This window comes from Lagopus leucura, unplaced genomic scaffold (genome assembly GCF_019238085.1).
Source record: "Lagopus leucura isolate 7727_CA_CO unplaced genomic scaffold, USGS_WTPT01 Super-Scaffold_100062, whole genome shotgun sequence".
Lineage (NCBI taxonomy): Eukaryota > Metazoa > Chordata > Aves > Galliformes > Phasianidae > Lagopus > Lagopus leucura.
The window spans coordinates 278015-297358 of NW_024962307.1; the positions used below are offsets into that span (position 1 = coordinate 278015).

At 42.2% G+C, this 19344-nt stretch overlaps 1 protein-coding gene across 1 annotated transcript; it reads left to right on the forward strand.

Annotated features, from left to right (window-relative positions):
• Positions 1-1675: 1675 nt before the first annotated feature.
• On the forward strand, positions 1676-18158 carry ADAM28 (ADAM metallopeptidase domain 28). The gene is made up of 24 exons (XM_042886765.1): positions 1676-1831; positions 4260-4363; positions 4600-4676; positions 5918-5996; positions 6910-6986; positions 7562-7751; positions 8123-8185; positions 8451-8522; positions 9033-9202; positions 9667-9751; positions 10361-10491; positions 10918-11095; positions 11561-11650; positions 11815-12010; positions 12631-12733; positions 13288-13444; positions 14110-14190; positions 14564-14642; positions 14871-14961; positions 15367-15460; positions 15718-15783; positions 16254-16331; positions 17248-17310; positions 17402-18158. Exons 1-24 carry the CDS (start codon positions 1780-1782, stop codon positions 17432-17434), a joined length of 2409 nt encoding a protein of 802 aa, XP_042742699.1. The 5' UTR covers positions 1676-1779; the 3' UTR covers positions 17435-18158.
• Positions 18159-19344: the final 1186 nt, after the last annotated feature.

The window sequence follows — 19344 nt, forward strand, 5'->3', positions numbered from 1 at the left end:
GACCCTTTTCCACTTGCTCCCTTTAATCAAGCAGATAGTAAGTAAGAATTACCAATTAAATTACACAGACCCTCTGTGATGCTTACTGCAACTGACATGCACCTTGTTGAGGCTATGGCCAAACAATTGGACATGAATTCTGTGCCTGAAGCACTCTTTCATAACTTGGTTGATGACATGCTTTGGCATGGAATGTGGCTTCCCTTCAAGCAAAGTAAGCTCACTGTGTCTCCAAGCTACAGAACCCTGAAGACATTGCCACCAACACTGATACCAAGTCACTCCTGTTCCAGGAGTATCAGGAGGCAGCCATGGAGATGTCTAGAAAAGGGAGAAAAAGGGTGAATATTGACCTGAATTATGACAGTGTTGCTACAGCTCAACAGAATTCCCGTTTCCTACAGTAGAGGATTGAGCCTTGTTAGCAGGGCTCTAGCAAACAGATGTCCTTTTCCTCTCTCAGCCCATCTTCCTGCCAATAAACTCTTCTCCTCCTCCTATTCAGCAGCAATTAACATCTATTATGCAATCACTTTACCTCACTGTAAAGGCTAAACAAAATAAAGAGAAGCAAATAACCAGGCTCTTGTCTTAGAATCAAGTTTTACTATTAAATAGACAGATCTACACATTTATTTCAATCAGCATTGGACATAAATTGTTCTTAATTGGTTCTATCCCTACAGTAAGCTCAGAGGCTATTTGTTGGCAACATCTTGAGATTTACCAGGTGTTCTTATTCTAAGGAGAAAGTACAAATTTACAGATTCCAAATTCAATGTTAAATTATAGAATGTTAGAATCACAAAAAGGAAAAGACCTCCAAGATCACCAAGTCCAACTTCAACTCATCCCACCATGCCCACGTCCCTCAGTGCCACATCTCCATGGTTATGGAGCACCTCCAGGGGCAGTGACTCCACCACCTCCCTGGGCAGCCTGTGCTGATGCCCAACCACTCTTTCAGAGAAGAAATTCTCCCTATTATTCAACCTGTGTGATTAGTTCCTAGCACAGACATTTAGAACAGGATTTGACAGAAACCACCTCGATTTCTCACTCGACTACAGCCCACTTTAGTCAGATGTCTGTCACATGAACCCCAAAGCAAACATTACTAATACAAATAGAAGAAGCAGAACAGGGCACATTTAATGTTTGTAATACAGATATGATTCACAGTCACAGAATTACCTGTACTGGTGCTCTGAATTCTCCCATTCTGCACAGACTAAGAGGCAATCAGCAGAAACCAAAACATCTGTACCTGCAGCCTCAGCACCTGCTTCATCCTGAACCTCCTGCAAATTTCCCGTTCCTTCAGCCACCAGCAGTGCCCCCTGCTTGCCAGGTTCTGTCCCTGAGCAGAAAAAACCATAATCACTACAGGCTGTCATGCCACACCATGTCCTGTATCGTGAGCACTTGCTCCTATTTTAGCTTTTCACCATCCAGACTATAAAAAGACAACATCAGCACAACTCCAGTCTCTCATCTTCCCTTTGGGGAAGATTCCCAGTTCCAGGGACCTAATAAAGAAGAAGTGATCCATCACAACTCCTGTGATATTAACTGTGCAGCAGGAACTTCCGCTTGCTGTAACTCTGTGACTTGAAAATTGTGCAACACCTTTAGTAAACACTTCCTCATATAGGAACAAGAATAAGCAGCACAACTCACTCCCTCACTCACTGCACAAGACGGAACTGCTCAAAGCACAGAGACGGGAACTCAGCTTTCCTAGGGCGAGGAATCCACTGCTAGACAACAGCAACTGAGATGAATAATGTCATTCTCATTTTTGTTGTTTTGCTATGTTTTCTCCAACAAGGTATGTTTTTTCCCCTTCCCTTCCCTTCCCTTCCCTTCCCTTCCCTTCCCTTCCCTTCCCTTCTTTATCCTTTTTTTAATGGTTATAAGGATAATCTTAGATAACTTTGTATAGCTTTTATAAATTTTTAATTATTAGCTTGCGGATAATAACAAAGACCACTGAATTAAAGCTGTTGAAGAAAATCTGAATCACTGAAGTTAGGAGTTTGTTTCCTTTTCTCTTTCCATTCAAAGACATTATCTGGTTAGGGAAATACTGACTCGTGTGAAAACTCGATAGATTGGCTGGAGACCACAAACAGATCAGTTCTGTGAGCCAGTTAAGAAAGCATTTCGTCTGCAAGTGATCGGAGAACTGACCCAACTGGACAAAGTACATGACAGTGCTTTGGCCACAGAAGAAAAGACCTGTATTTGAATTCAATTAATTCTATTACCTGCACTTAAAATAGTTACCACTTTTACTATCTGTGCCTTACTGCAGGTTATGAGTTGAGAAGTTCATACGGTTTAACCTTAATGCACTGCACATTTCTTTCCCATGTGCACTGTTTCATTCAATTCATGTCAACAGGGAACAGATCCCTTCAGAGCTTGGCACAGGTTTTGTATGCATCATTAGACATGCAGCTTGTTCTCTGACAGGTGTCTTTCTGATTGCACTGGTTGCAAAGGTATCTGAAAGCATGTGCAGTCTTAATGCTTGAGGTGTGAATAGTTTAGTTTGTTCCTCGACAAAAGTAAATCTTCATTACCAATGAATTACTCACAACATGTCGTCCTGGGTTATGCTCCTGGAAAATTACTTAATTATTTGTTCTTTATTAGCAATTTTTCTAGCTATTACAGAAAGCCCAAGGAATTTCCTTCTTTCTTAAGGCTTAGGCTTACTGACTTAGGACAATGGATGAAACACAGACAATATAGCGAGCTGATCAAAATAATGCCTCTAAGAAACTATTTGTTCCAGAACAAAGCTGACTTGTTACCTTTGAAATGCTTCTTGCATCCCTCTGCAAGGGAAAGAGAAGTTTAGTTCTGGCACTTTACTCAAATCCAGCCTGGGCTTGAGCTGCCTGGGCTACAGACAGTCCTGCAAAGAGTCTCCACCAGAGACTCAGTTCTGAGAGGCATACAATATTACTTTGATCAGTGCATAAGAGCATACTGCAAGCTCATGAGTTTATTACCTTTATAACATGGCGTCCTCTACAGCACACAGTTTTGTTCTGATACAGCCAGGTTTATTCTGCAATTACTTTTTGAAAGGGCTGAATCAAATAAATGAGTTAAGTTGAATTAATCTATCTATTTTACTAGGACAATCTGCATGAGGATGTACTGTGTTGTTGCAGAGATTAAAGATTAAAGAAAATTGCAGTAATCGGACGCCCTACTGTTGTAAAACTTTGGCCTTGAGGCAGATTATTAAAACAAAAGTTTCACTCTCTCTTTATTAGTGTTGTTTTTAAATGCAAACTCTTGTGCTTCAACCTTCAAGAATGCTCCATTCAGGTGAAGTGACCCTTTGTAGGAGATTAAAGAGTTTATGGGGCAAACAGACCTCCTGTTGCCTTGTTGGAAAGCAACACATCCCTTGTAGAGCCCTGTTTTCCCCACGTGCTGCATGCCAGCTGCTGTCAGTAACTTCAAATGATGCAGTGTGTGCTGACCATCCCTGCAAATCGTGCTGCTAATTAACTTTTTGTCCTTACTCACTCATGCCTTGAAGCACACAACAGAATGGAACAGTGTTCATCAGCACTGTGTCTATTGAAGCACTGCTGGGAAGTGTTTAAGTGAGAAGATTAGCTTGAAAGCTTTCTAAAGGAGAAATCTAGGCTTCTTCCAGACCTGTGAGGAACTGTGTGAGTTTATTTGCTTATACAGAGGCAGTCTTAACTTGTAGGCCAGTGTAGTGGAAATGGTAATTCACAGCCTGAAGCAGTGCTTGAGCACCTGGTGGGAAGGCAGGGCCAACCCAGGGGAGCAATGCAATGCACCTGAATGACTGGAAGGGCTGGAGCCAGGATCCACCCCTTCCAAAACCTCATTTAAGGGTGCCCAGGGATGTGGTGGAGTCACCATCCTTGGAGGTGATCAAGAACTGCAGAGATGTGGCACTGAGGGACTTAGCTGGTGGGCATGGTGGGGTTGGACTTGGAGATCTCGAGGTCTTTTTGAACCTCAGGGATTCCATTCTATAATATTACCAAGAATGGCAACTCAGCTAAAACCCAGACTGTGACAAACATTATGTCACACTATGGGGGGCTGCTTAAGAGCAGATGAGCACATGCCATGACAGAGAACAGATCAGAACTGAGTGGCTACAGAGCCCAAAAGAATAGTCTTGGCAGACATGAAATATGGTGTTTAATAAGTTAATACTGTGATTTCATAAATATACATCTGTTTCTCCCTAGGAAATGCAAGCAAGAAATTACCTGGAGTTGAGCAATATGAAATAATTTATCCTCGGAAACTGCACACAGTACATAAAAGAGATGTAGAAAGAAGCAAAGGAAAGGTATTACAATATAGAACTTTTGCTTTTTATTTACTGGGAAATGGAGAAAGTTAGATTTGGTACTCTAACCAAAAAACATGAAAGAAAATAATCTGGTTATTCTACAACTGCCAGAGTGCTTATTTTTGGTGGAAAGTGAAGGAAAAGAATGCAGCTGGCAACTCAACTGCAATCTATCTCACAGTGAGGCCAGAAGTTATAAAAGTCCATATTCTAACTCTTAAATCTGTTTACAGACAAAATATGACGATACATTGGAGTATGGAATCAAAGCCAACGGAAAGGAAGTCATATTGCACCTACAAAAAAATAAGTATGTTCAACGCAATCTTTTCCTTAAACTCCTCACTGTATTTTTCCTCACTGTATGTGGCTCTCTAAAGTATGCAGGATAAAAGCAACTTAAGCCCCTGTAAGATGAAGATATTTTCACTGTTTTGGTAGTGCGAAATATATGCTATAGTGATAGAATGACTGGCCTGCACTGCTGATTTTGACGTGGTTTAGTAGGCATGGTGGGGATGGTCAATGGTTGGACATGCTGATCTAAGAGCTCTCCTCCACCCTTACTGCTTCCATGATTCTATGGTGTGAAGGGGGTTGGTTGGTGTTGGTCTTGTTGATCTTAGTGGTGTTTTCCAACCTTAATGATTCCATGACTCTGTGATTCTATGACTGTTGTCCTGTTCTTCCCAAGATGGCTAAATTGACAGAATGAGTAATACCTTCATTATGTTTCAGATGTTTTCTTCTCTAAGGGTAGTCCCTGGGTTATGCTCATTTGTTCTGTTTTGGTAGAAGCTATAAAGAAGTACAAGAGCAAAATCCATGGAAATGGAACTCGATAAGCTCTTCCAAAAGTGGGGGAAAAAAAATGCAACAGTCCTCAGACAAAGCTTCCAATACCCACTACCACAGCTCTACTTCTGCTGAACTTTCAGTAGTGAAATACACAAAACCAGCTATAATTTTCTGCTTGCTGGCCGCACCACAACATTTAACGTGGTATCAAACGAGCCTGCTGTAATAAGTGCTTTTCTAATGGCTATGTAAATGCAGTGCTACTATAATCAGCTCACGATAACTACATACTATAATGTGTCTCTGTGTGCACACACCGACGTGCATGCAGGAGCAGATGAGGCTGCTTTCCCATTGACCATCTCTTCACCATTATAACCAGGGGGTGAGCTGGGAAGAGAGCGCAACTGTGCTGCTGTGGAGCGGTGGAAACATCTACACAAATGGGAGGGCAAAACAGAATCAATGCCACATGTATTGTCATGTATTCACTTTCAGATCTACCAGGAGATTACTTTATACTAATGAAATAAGTAGGCATTAATTGATTTCTTATTTTAGAAAAATCCTTTTGAGTAAGAACTACACACAGGCAGAATTCCCCACCCAGGTGCTTTTCTGCCTTTGTCTTTTGGTACTAATCATAACCTGAGTAATCATCTGAATTCCTTAAGTGCTTCACTTGTTACACAATCGTCTCATTTTTAGATGACTGCAATTATTTGAATAATAACTGTTCTTTAATCTTTGCAGGCATCTGTTAGCTGGGGACTATACCGAAACAGTTTACTCAGATGACGGCCAGCAGATAACCACGAGTCCCCAGATCAAGGTAATCAATCAATAAAAAGGTTTATTTCCCCTTACTGAGTTCTGTATGAGGTTCATGGGTGCATGAACTAATAACACAAATCAGCCTTTGGCAATTTCCACCTCTCAGCTGATGAACACACACCTGAGCTGAGTTTCTCTCTTTGTCAGGACAGGGAGTGGAGCCAGGACAGAACAACCCCCCCCCCACCCTCCTGACTTTGCTCATTCTGTGCAGCTCAGTGCCTCGCTTTCACATCTAATCTCTCTGAGATCATGGATTCAGATAAGCACAGATTTCCTCTGCCTCACCTCGTCGCCCACACTCAGAGCAAACGCGCTGCAGGTTACTCCAGGTGGTTCCTCTGAGCCATGACCAATCACTTATTCAGACTCAAAGGAAATGGCTGTTACATTTTAATTTTTTTTTTTAATTAATTGTCTGCCCTCCAGTTTTATCTTCCACAAAGCCCTCAGCTGAAGCCTTCCAACGTCACACTCCCTGTTTTAACACATGCAATTTAAAATACAAAGTCTAATATTAATTTTTCATGGGGTGATTAGCAGCAAAGGGAGCTGCAATAACTATGCAATAAAACTTTGATTTTTTGGCTGCAAAAGGAATTAAGTATGGACTTAATTTATCAGAGTACAACAGTTTATGCTTCATTTTGAGCAGCAAATATTTTCATGTAATGCTCTGTATGAACCAGAACCCACCATGACTGGATTTACCAACACTTGGGTTGCTTTGTATTGAAGAATAACGACAATGGAACTGCAGCAAACATAGAAATGGCCACCAGCTTTTTTCATTTTAAGAGTCTCCCCTAATAGGAGACCTCCTCATGTAGCATAGGGAATTGTAGCACTCTAACTGGTGTACTTTGTCTCTAGAAATCAATTTTAAAATGTATTTTTCCGTTTCTAAACAGGATCACTGTTACTATGAAGGTTACATTCAGCATGAGGCTGGCTCAACAGCAAGCATCAGTGCCTGCAGAGGTTTAAGGTAAGGTGGAGGTTCAGTTTGCAAATGGTACTGATATCAGAATATGCATGAGGATAAGTTTTCCAGTTCAAATAGAATCAGGTTGTAAATAAATAGGTGCTATCTTTTGTTCTCGTATGCTTATGAGGGAACAGACCTGAATTAAAGATGAAAGTCTATCTTTGAACTCGCCACTGAAGCTGGATTTCACTTTACAAGCAGAAAACTCCCAAATGTAAAACTAATTCATTCTTAATCCAGTTTCCTTTTGATTAATGGTCACCTGCTCAAGAGACCTCACCTGATGAGCCTCCCATTCACAGAATGCAGTCACAGAATGGCTTGGGTTGGAAGAGACCTTAAAGACCATCCCCAACCCAGCAGCTTCAATTCCTGCCTGCATGCTGCCAAGCCATGCTCCACTGTGGGCAAAGTGGTGATGGGTTGAGGGTTGATGATCTTTGAGGTCTTTTCCAACTGTAATAATTATATGATTGCATTGGGGTGTGCAATAGTCTCTACATGCCCTGTTAAAGACAATATTGCTGTCTCAGTCCCATGGATTCAAAAGTCTAACCTAAAGAAAATGTTCACAGTGGGTATTTTGAGACCCGTGGGCAGAAGTACCTGATTGAACCCTTGGGAACGTCGGACAGAGAGAAGCATGCAGTCTATGAGTTTGTGGAAGACGAGTCCATCAAAACCTGTGGAGTAGTCAATAGCAGCTGGGAAGTGAATGCAAGTGACCCCATCAATAACATCTTCAAATCCAGCAATAGCCCAGAAGTAAGTACAGAGCAGAAAAGAAGCTGAGGCTGCAGCACAGGATGAGTGGCCAAAGTCCCACTGTCTGCTGGCACCTCTGGGACAGAAGCAATTGCAAGCAGTGGAGTGTAACCAAACCTTAATCGACCTGTGCAAGATCTCAGATCTGAGCCTTTGGAGCTGCCATCTGAGTTAAGCCCTCCTTCATGTGTCCATGTGCATTTTTAACCATCTAAATATCTGGCCTACCTTTGATTGTTTTAAAATGAGACAGTCCCATTTCAAATTACTTAGCAAGACAAAGGCCCCAGTAATGAATACACTGATGGGAAACTGCTAAGAATGAGACTGAAACAAGCCTTAAAAGTCACCAAAATTTATCTTCTCTCTAGATGAAGGCGTACCTGAAGGCAAAGAAATATCTGGAAGTTTACGTAGTTGCAGACAATATTATGGTGGGTACTGAACTAACATTTTCCTCATGAGACTGAGGTCAGTGCTGTTCATTCGGGGCTCCTACCACAACTACAGCACTGGGACAAAAAGCAGTCCCAGCTGCAGCCCAATTCCTCCAGGCTTTGCACTAGATGGTCTGATAAAACAATAAATACAATAGATAAGGCCAGACAGTGGACACTGCCAACTTCTGTGGGATATTTCTTTTCTGACAAACCACTTCTTTTTCCTCTTATTCCTGACATCATGTATTTGATTTTTCAGTATAAGAAGTACAACAAAGATGTTAATACTGTGAGACAAAGGATATTTGGAATAGTCAATTTCATCAACACGGTAAGAATAAATACAGCAGAGAAAAATTTAATTAGACGTGATTTATACTTTTTCTTTTATGAACTTTATGTATTTTTACTATAACATGTAGGAAAGCATGAAAACTGTACTGTCATTTTCAAGCAAATCTGCCCATATCACTCTGCTGTTTGCCTTCAGGCAGGAAATATAAGTTAAATTAGTATTGAAGGAAGACTTGCATCTTATTTTCTTATCATCTCTTAAAGTCAGGGATTGAAATGCTACAAAAAGAATGAACTGATTCTTCATTCTCCCACAGTTTAAATTTCCTCCAAAATTTGGATTTTCCAAGTACTTTAAAGCCATTTTTCTGGGTGGGGGGAAATAAGACTTCAAGTTTTGTCTTTTGTTTTGTCGCAACTTCTTAAATCAAGTTTGGAGGGGTCCATATTGAACCAACAACAGGAAACCAATCATGCAGATGACTGTCTGTTGAGGAAGTCTTTGTGAAGTACTTTGTTTTACAGCAAAACGGTTTCTCTGCTGCAGGTTTATAAGGCCATCAATATTTACGTGGCTCTAATTGGCCTAGAAATCTGGACAGACAATGATAAATGCTCCTTGAGTCCTATTGCAGGATCGACTCTGGACAGCTTCTCAAAGTGGAGGAGCTCAGATTTATTAAAGAGGAAAAGAAACGACAATGCTCAGCTAATTACGTACGTATCGCTGCTTTTCCTGCTCTGGTCACAAAGCAGTTTGTCTCAAAGACTGCAGTGTAGGCTAACAACACAAAGAGTCGTGGCATGAAACTTAAAGGCAGCTGGGAAATGCAGATCATCAAACCCAACCAGCATTTACTCCGCTATTCTGGCTCACATTCATTGGTTTTCACTCACCCAAGCATTTCATCAAGCGATTTGCACTGAACCAGGTGCTCGGGTCTCATGAATGGCAATGTAGATCAGGTTTAAAAAAAAAAAAAAAGAATGAAGTGTATTTAGTTCTTTTCTGATTTGCACTGCTCTTAAGCATATCTTCAAACACTGTATTAAATCAAGGATGAAAAGCAGAGCTGGAAGTGAATATATACTTTGAGATTCTGCTTGGTTACTAAAGCAAATGCTGACTTCAGGTCTGCTCTGTGGAAATATCACTGTGTTTTGTGCTGTCTTCCTTACAGAGGGCACGACTTGGAGGGGACAACGATTGGACTAGCTTTTATAAAATCCATTTGCAGTGACGTATATTCTGCAGGTATTATCCAGGTCTGACTTATTCTTGTTTATCTCATTTTTAAAAGCTTATCTGGTTCTCACTCAACCAGCAAAATACATTTGGGTTGAGAAGATTAGCAGGCTTTTCCAACCTTTATGATTATTTGGGTATGGTGAGGATAGGTTTATGGTTGGACTTAGTGGTCTTTTCCAACCTTAATGATTAATGATTCTATTAATGAAAGTTATTGGGCTTATAACATTTCCAGTTCTTCGTCTGGTTCATATCATTGTTTCATTAGGCTGTAGAAGTTACAGGCTTTATTTTAAATGATGTGCAGAAGACAACAAAAGCACACATAAAGTGTGGTATTTGTGTTACCTAACAGTCAACATCAAACTCAGACATCTTTACGTGGAGCACCAGACACTTACAGAGTCAGAGAGAAAATCAAGTGATTTTGTGTCCAAAAAGGTTCTGTTTTGAGTGGGGAATTGTGGAAAAGATGCATGCATGGATTGACCAACACTACCAGATTATGTATGATGACAATATCATCACTTGAACAACTGTTCTACTTCTCAGCCACTCGATTTCTTTGATGTTCCTACGTGCTCTACAATGCTCACAGAAGTAATACGTTGTCCTTATTTCCACAGGATCATAGCAGAAGTGAGATTGCAGTTGGAGCTACCATGGCACACGAGATGGGACACAACCTTGGCATGAGTCACGACACCAAAGACTGCACGTGTCATTCCCGAGTCTGTGTCATGACAGATACTGTTAGGTAAGAGTCTGGGAAAGAGGGTGAGCACATTAACACACTGCATCTGAGAATGAAGGGCTCTGTATAAGCTGCCAGTTTCCAAAACAGATTGTTATAGTTGTTTCTATTTAGTGGGCATAGTAGTGAAGGTCAATAGATGGTTGGACTGGATGACCTTAGTGGTCTTTCTAACTTTTATGATTATTTGATATTTTTGTCCTTTAAGATTATCCCCTTTAAATTATATTTTAAAAAAAGTAAACTGAAGAAATTCCAGAGTGCGGTGAGCATCCCACTTCCAATTTGAGGCTCTTCTATGTTACTTCTAGATGGATAACCCCAAAAGCACAATCTTTAGTTATTCTGGGATAACCTTTCCATCAGGGGCTATTGCTTCTCCTTGTCTACAACAACCATAACCCAAGTCCTCTTGCTTTCTCAAAACAGTTCTATCGTCCCTAAGAAATTCAGCTCCTGCAGCCTCCAAGATTTTGAGAAATACATGTTGAATGACATGCCAAAATGTCTAACTAACATCCCAGATATAAATGCCATCATAGCACCTTCGTCATGTGGCAATGGCTTTGTGGAAAAAGGAGAGGAATGCGACTGCGGGACTTCAGAGGTATCTGCCCAACTGGGGATAAAATAATACTTGGAAGAGGAAACTGGTTGTTTTCAGGCTGTTTTTTGAGGCAGTCTGTTTAAATCTAGCTGAAATACTTCCGTAGAAACTGCAGCCATCAAACCGCTGGTCTGCAATCTGGACGTCCCTACAAAGCGCAGGGAAGATGAGGGCACATCATATGGTGTTGTATCACTGAAGGAACTGAGAACAGGGAAGAAGCACAGATACAAAAGTGTCAGAGAGGAAATAAGTCAGTTCCCTGTACGCTCTGGTCAGCACTTCGATGACCACGTTTGGAGATCTTCACATGCAGTGTTCTAGTGACAATGGTTTTCATAGAAGCAAAGACAGATCCCAGATACCCTTCCCTCTCCCAGTAAGCAGTGGTTTGCTGGGAATGCCGTGCAGAGGGGCTGAAGTTTGGAGCACTGTACAGAGCCCTGACAGTCTGTTCTATCCCAGGAGTGCACAAACACCTGCTGCGACCCAGAGACGTGCAAGCTGACAGCTGGCTCCATGTGTGCACACGGAGACTGCTGCGAGGACTGCCAGGTAAAAACCCCATCTCGGCTTCTATCACTGAGGTGTGCTGAGGTTTTCCGCCTTTGTGAAAGCAGTAATGCATTTCACAACAGAATCAGTCCTTGGTACGTGTGAATACTGGCACAGTGTTGTAATCGTTACGTCAAGTGAAGCATTGCTTTCCTCCAATTCAGTACAAAAGTGCAGGAGCTGTGTGTCGGGAAGCCAAGGATGACTGCGACCTGCCTGAGATGTGCACTGGTTATTCTGGGAATTGCCCATCGGATCGATTCCGTATGAACGGACATCCTTGCAACAACGGTGAAGGCTTTTGCTACATGGGAATCTGTCCCACCCGAGAAAGCCAATGCAGAGCTGCTTTTGGACCACGTAAGTACAAGCTGCCACTGAAAATATAAGGTTGTCAATAGAGAGAGACAAGGCAGGCTTTGTCTGCTAGCAAACCACCAAAGGCCTTTTAGAAATACGTAACAGCGTGGCAAGAGAACCCAGATCTAGCTTATAGTGTAATTTATTGATTTTCTACTTCTATGTAAATGATTATTAGCACCTGACTTCTAGGGAAATGTGAAGTGGTAGGCTGGTTCCTCTTTTGCACCATGGTTTTAAGATAATCTTGAAACAGAACTGATATTTGCATGATAGAATGAGGAACTGCCTGAGTTTCAAATTGCTGTCCAAATTTGGTATGTCTGCATGGTTCTGAAGGCTTACCATCCTCCTCAACCTGACTGTGTCCCTTCTCCTAAGCAAGGTTTGTGATGGATAGAGAACACACAGGACAGGTGCTGCTGAATGCACACATTAACACTGCAGGATTAACGCACAAAGTGCCAGGGACTCATTTAGGCTCATGGGTAACTTCACTGAGGAAGTCCATTTCCTAAATAGATGAATGAAATGCAATACTAACAGACTAACCTCAACTAATCCTAACTTCTCTCCTAAGCTCTTTGTGTTATTGCTCTTCTTGTTTTCCTCTTTAACAGAGGCTACTGACGGGGCAGCGTCCTGTTACCGGATGAATGAGAAGGGGGTGTATTATGGATACTGCAGAAAAGAACGAGGCAGTCACGTCCCGTGTAAAAAGAAGTAAGCGCAGTTACAGAATTTGCCAGAACTTGGGAAGAGAGACCATTGCCATTCAAACTCAGAGATGGAAAAAGAGTGCAGCTATTGTCGATGGCGCCTAAGTCTGCAAGTCCTTTTTTTCTTATTCAGTTGGAATACTGAAGTAAATGCACTTCTAAGAAAACTAATTTCCAAAGAGAACTCCTGCCCAGGGAAAGCAGTGATGCAAATTGTCTCGAGATCAGTCTGCTCATGCATGTGTGTAAGATTGCTTGCATGTACATGCAGCCAAGGGCAAGGAAAGGATTTTGAATAGGGAAGCTGAACTTCTGATAAACCTCCACAACTGAGAACAGCTCAGCTAATTTCTGTAAATTATTATGGCTTTTCTAATGAACTCAAGAGGAGTTAAGAACATGCCACTCAGAAACTGATCTAAAAACACCACAAAGCAAAACATACCTGCAGTTCTTCCTATGGAGTTCATATACAGCCACTGAAATCCAGGCTGGAGAACAGAGCAGCCTGGATACCTTTGCTGTGCATTGTTGTAATGACCCTTGTTCTCCTTCCAGAGACATCATGTGTGGGAAGCTGTACTGCTCTGGGGGGCAGGAGATGCCCACCTATGGCAGCCTGGTGACCTTTGAGTCCTGCAAAGCAAGCTTTCCTAGGAATGGAGATACAGATTTAGGGATGATCCTCAATGGAACCAAGTGTGGGGATGGCATGGTTAGTAGAGGAAAAAGCCCAACTTCTCCCTGTTTCTTCCCTCTTTCAGTCTTGCTTACATCATTAGCCAAACAAGAAGGACTTTAGACAGGGAAGATCGAAGTGGACATTGAACTTCCACTGATCTGACTTGCTGTGCCTTCTGCCCTACATCTAGCAGAAACCAGGAGCAAAGCAAACAGGAGCTCCTGTGCTTCCGAGTTCCTTGCATTTCATTGCCATTTTACTCTTTTTTTTCACTGACAAAAACATACGTGGCAGAAGAAATATTACCTTTGTACTGGAAGGTTAAAAGATTGTACAAATTATTTTTAATAATTTCTGTAATGAATGTGTTAGGCATCACTGGGGATTACATCCAAATTCCTTGCAATATTTCCACCTGAAAGAGGTTTTCAGGGGAAAAAAAGAATGAAGAATTGCAAATGATTGGCAACCAGCGACATCTTTACATCTTTGCCACTATATCTTGCTATAAAATATCCAAAGGTCAAGCTAAAAATTATATCCACATCTCACCTACATCTCCTGATGTACGTCTAAGTGATTAGCATACTTTTCTATGCCTCCTTTCACTCTTCATCTCTTCATGCAATAATTGTGCAAGCTCTGCATGTTCTGAAAGCTGTAAATCTCTTTTGTGACATTGGCCTTGCACGTTGCAGGTATGCAGCAATGGAGAATGTGTCTATGCTGAAGATGTCTTTAGATCAAGCGACTGCTCTGCCAAGTGCCCTGGACATGCTGTAAGATACCAGCTACTAACTTAGGAAAAAACAATGCATGCCAACTACAGACACTGTTGTTGATTCCATTTAAGTCGTAAGGACAAGAATTTGCAAAAAGTCAGAACTTGCTAAAGTTTTAGGAAACCAAATTTTATTTGATATGGTATCCATATTTTTAAGATCACAGGAGATGGACACAGATTCCTTGTAATTCTAATGCAACATCACAGTTAATCTTTCATTCATTCTGTGCAAAAGTGCCACAGCCAGTGCTAAATCTTAGTCCACGTGAAATGAGATGGGTTTCCTGCACCCTGTTCCACAGCTGCTGAAATGTTTCTATGTTATTTGCACTCATCCTGAATCTACTCCTGGCTTTGTACTTCCCTAGGTTTGTGACCATGAGATGCAGTGCCAGTGTGAAGAAGGATGGGCACCACCGAACTGCGACAGCTCATCCACAGTCACCAGTAAGTACCGCACAGCCTCACATGGAGAACACTGCCATCAACTGACTGAAACGAGACCTTTAGCTCCAGCAAAACAGCCCTAACTTGCAAAACTGCATACCTAGGGCTATGACTTCTGTGCATGGATGTGTGACTGCGGGTTGTACTCTGCCAGTGTTCAGGATGGGCATCTGCTCATCTGCGTGCATCTTTTAAGATATAGCAATTTGTGTTCTGTCTTCCTGACAGGTTTTGCAATCGTTGCTGGTGCGCTGGTTGCCCTCACTGTGATTGTAATTGCAGCAATATTGCTCTTCCGCTTCCGAGTATTCAAGAAGAGGTAAAATATTTACTCTATTGAGAAAGGGGTAACTAAACCCAAGCAATTTAAGCTGGGGTTTTCAAAGAAGGTGAAGAAAACTCCAGAGAAGCAAGGAAGTTGGTGTGAGAGCTCTACTGAAGCCAGGAGAGTCTTAAAACTAGTGCTCAAGACTAATCCTACAGTAATTTAAAATGGCTTTCATAGAATCATACAGGTGGGCAAAGAGCTCTCCACCCAGCCCCACCGTGCCCACTGACCACGTCCCTCAGTGCCACATCTCTTGAACACCTCCAGGGATGGTGATTCTGCCACTTCCCTGAGCTTTATACTAGAATAATGGGATTAAGGCAAGCACTCAACTTCAGCAAGTATGTTTTATATGAATTTAGAATTTATATATATATTATATACATATTCACATAGCAGCCATACCAGAAGGGGACCTGGAGCCACCAATCAAGTCTTTGTGGACCAAGAACAAAGAGAGCACCCTGCCTTGGCAGTACCCACCCAGAAGGTAAGAGCGGGACGGTGCTGGGTCACTACAGCCTCCCCAAGATTGAGATGAGGGGTGAATTGTGCCACATCTGCAGGAGGGCTTCAAAGCAGTTGTGTAGTGCTAAGAGGAGTGTGCTGCAGAACCCCAGCATGGGGAAGGGAGCAAGTGAAGCATGTGGCACTAAGTCTGCCCCTGACTGATCTGTCTGCAGTAAAGGGCGCAAAGGCAGTGCACAAGATGAGCTCTCCATTAGACTTTACTGTTCCCTGTTTCAGATTAATGATAAGAAGCTTCTCCTTCCTGTACCTCCACCACAGGAGAACAAACCACAGCTTCGGAGCGTAAGTGATGCTGGAGATATTCTTATTTTCTGATGTTGGGTTTGGGGAACGCAGCACATGTGACATCACAGAGAATCAGAAAGGTTGGAAAAGATCTCTAAGAACACCAAGTCCAACCTGAACCCATCTTCACCATGTCCTCCAGTGCCGCATCTCCACAGTACAAACATCCCCAGGGATGGTGACTCCCTTACATCCCTGGACAGCTTGTGCCAGTGTGAAAGTGGAGGCCTGCAATGCCAAGCTGATCCCAAAGGCTGAGAATCATTGCGTTGCAGCTATAAAGCCCTGTAAGTTCTCAGGGCCGAACAGAGTAAAGCATCCCTGATCTAACTCTGAAATGAGTGCATCCATTTACTTCTACCGATGAACTTCATATATACAAACACAAGCTCACACATTCCCACTGAATATGCAAATACAAAATACGTATATAGGGTAAATCTGTATTCTGCTCTCCTCTTTTACAGCCTATCATAAGGCCAAAAGGTCCCCCACCTCCTGTCCCTGGCACCAAACCAGCCTTTTCTCACACACAAGACATGTTTGTAAGTATAACCTTGCAATTTTTCCACATCTTTCATCTAAGCTGTGGACAAACAGCAGGTGCCAAATACTATTTTCAGTTTCTGACTGTGGTTAAAGAAATCACAGATGTTCACAGAAGCGCTGAACTGTTAAGATTGGAAAAGACCACCAAGATCAGTAGTCCAACCATCAACCCACCAAAGCAATCAAACTTCTTTAGGGTAGGAGTGGTCTTTTTTTCCTCCATGTAACTCTAAATTGTACATGATATTCTTAACCTGTGCCAGGGATGCCAACGCATCCACGGTGTTCACAGCTCTCCTTACAACATGCAGATCTGGGAGGCACGAAGGGTGGCACCTGTGAGAGGGTCTCCATCACTGCACACGCACATGTTTTGAGTTCTTAAAAAATATTTGGAGATCAGAAGAACTTATTTGTCATTTACAGTTCCAAAGAATCCTTATTCAATAAAGTAACCCCCTCAAATGTTTCAGCCTCCTGCCCACCCCTCATGTGAGGGTGTAGAAACCATTTCCGTATTTAGTAACATAATTGCCTGCATGAAAAATGATGGATGAGGACTGGAAAAAGAAAAGCATCTGCTTGATTATAAAAGCCTTTATATGTCCCTGTCTTCAGAGATACAGTCCTCAGCGTGTACCTTGAGCACGTGGCAGCTTCAGCCCCTTTAGCAGTCTATTTGAGCACAGACACTTGATGCAGATGAATTTACACATTTAGAATAGCTCAGAGCTCTTCTGAAATGGGATATCTACATCCCTCGTGTATTTATTACTGTGTGTGGACAGACTAACCTGACTTGCCCCTAGCTCTTCCACTAAGAAAACGCTTTAGTAAATATATGAGATAACTGCACTGGCAGCTGCTCAGACAGGGAAGCACAATGGCACTGACATTACATTTTTGTTACAGGCACCAGAGAAAAAACCTTCTTCTCTCCCTGTTCCCAAAGGCAAACCTCCACCTCCACCAAAGGTAACCTGAGCTCCAACACGAACAGCAGTTCTCTCAGGATGCAATTTGTTGAATAGGACACAGCTATTTGTTTAATTCTTTTTTCATACAGGCTTTGAAACCTCCCATTAACCCCAGGGTCTGAAGCTCCTGCAGGAGGGCTCATGGAATGCTGCGGGGCACTTGGTTTGTCCTCTGATTCTCCACTTTTCCTGTTCTCTGTGAAACAGAACAGCTTACTGACAGCTGCTTTGACAGGAAAACCTTGGTTTTCAAACAGTGAGGAACTCTTTGGTGATGACATCAAGCTGCTGTCAGGAAGGAAACAAAGCAGGATCACTGCTTGCACTGAGGTATGGATGGAGCACACTATGACAGCTGCTGGATACATCCCAGCTCCTCAGCTGCCTCTTCACTGCTTTTCTCCAGAACAGACCTGAAAAGGTCAGAGAAAAAGCATGGGGTGCAAATTCTGCAAACTAGGATGCATGTCCGGATCTTTGCCAACCCTCTCTGCAGCACCAGATTCCTGCTTCATATGTGCAGTGCAAGCTCTGGACCCAGAAAAATCCTGCCAGCCCTCTGGAGAAGAGCTTACAGCCTTGAGGCCTGAAGGAACCTTGAAATAATACAATTACGAAGTGAACACATCGATTCTGGAAGGATCCATACGGATCAGATCCTTTCATTAATCCTTAGGTTACCTGTTACACAGGATTTCTCTGTTGAATAGGTAAGTTGTGCTCAGAAGCGAAGCACACAGGACTCAACCTCCTGCTGCCTGCAGCGCTCCCAGAGCTCAGCCCATGCCAGTTCCAAAGGAGCTCCAGCTGCCACCATTGCACTTGGACAGAGAAACTTGGAAAAGCAGTCAATCATTATTTCTTTTCACCCCTCAGCTCCAGAAATATCTAAATATTTCTCCCTTCCAGGATATACACAGCTCCGTGTTTTCATTTAATTGCTCCTGCACCACGACCTGTTATTGTAAAGTTGCTAATGAGCACTGGGCTGGGCACAGGGGTTTGTTATTGTGGGACCACATTGCAGCAGTGAGGCTTTGCACACTGGGTTGGTACTGAGGGGTTCTTCATTCGTTCTGGTCTGTTGGCATCAGCAGTGTTGACACTCTTGGCCTGTTGGCATAGATCTGCATGCTGCTGTTGGCATTGATGTTAATAATGCTGTGTGGGTGCTGGCACTGATGCTATTGTTACCATTGGCACTGTTATCATTTGTGTGGTTGGCGTCAATATTTTTTAAGTTAAAGCACACAGAAGTGTTTTTCAAGGAATAAAAAAAAAAAAAAAAGAAGAGGAGGGGTGGAAAAAAATTGCCCCAGTTGCAAAGTACTCAAGACTTGATGGAGGTTCCAGTTTGAACTGGATTTGTGTTTGGGTCAGGATCAAAATCAAAGCACTCCTTTGGTTTTCCAAATAGATTATGCTGTCCCTCATAAGAAGGCAGCTTGCAGCCTTGGGGCACAGTGGCTAAAGAAGAGCTCACGGCTGCCAAACTACCAAAATCTGGGGCATCTGGCCAGCACTGTGCATGCTTTCAACTGGGTTTGGTTCTGACCAGCACATATTGGGACTATTGCATAAACCTGAGCCTCAGAGAGCATGAAATGCATGTAAAATAACCAATTTCTTCTTTTAGGCTAGGTATGCTTCGACATTACCAGTTACCACAGGCCCTGTAAAACACGGATATCATGAAATTACCATCTTCAGTTTGAGGCCTGAGGTAGTTGTGGAAGAATGTGGCTTTTTCCACTTTAGATAACTGTTCCCTTATTTTAGGCAGAAATGGATTTTAATCTATCCATATTTGACTGTCATATAAAGATTTAGAACTTTTTAAAATGAACTGTAATTAATGTATTTACAATGTTTTCTATATTAAAAGTATTATATTGGAAAACTAGATGATCTCTGAGTTCCCTTCCAACCCATCTTACAATTCTATGATGTGCCTCCAATTAAACAATCATCATTTGTATACAATACACATGGGATCATTTAGAACAGTGCCAACTCCCTAAAACTCATAATT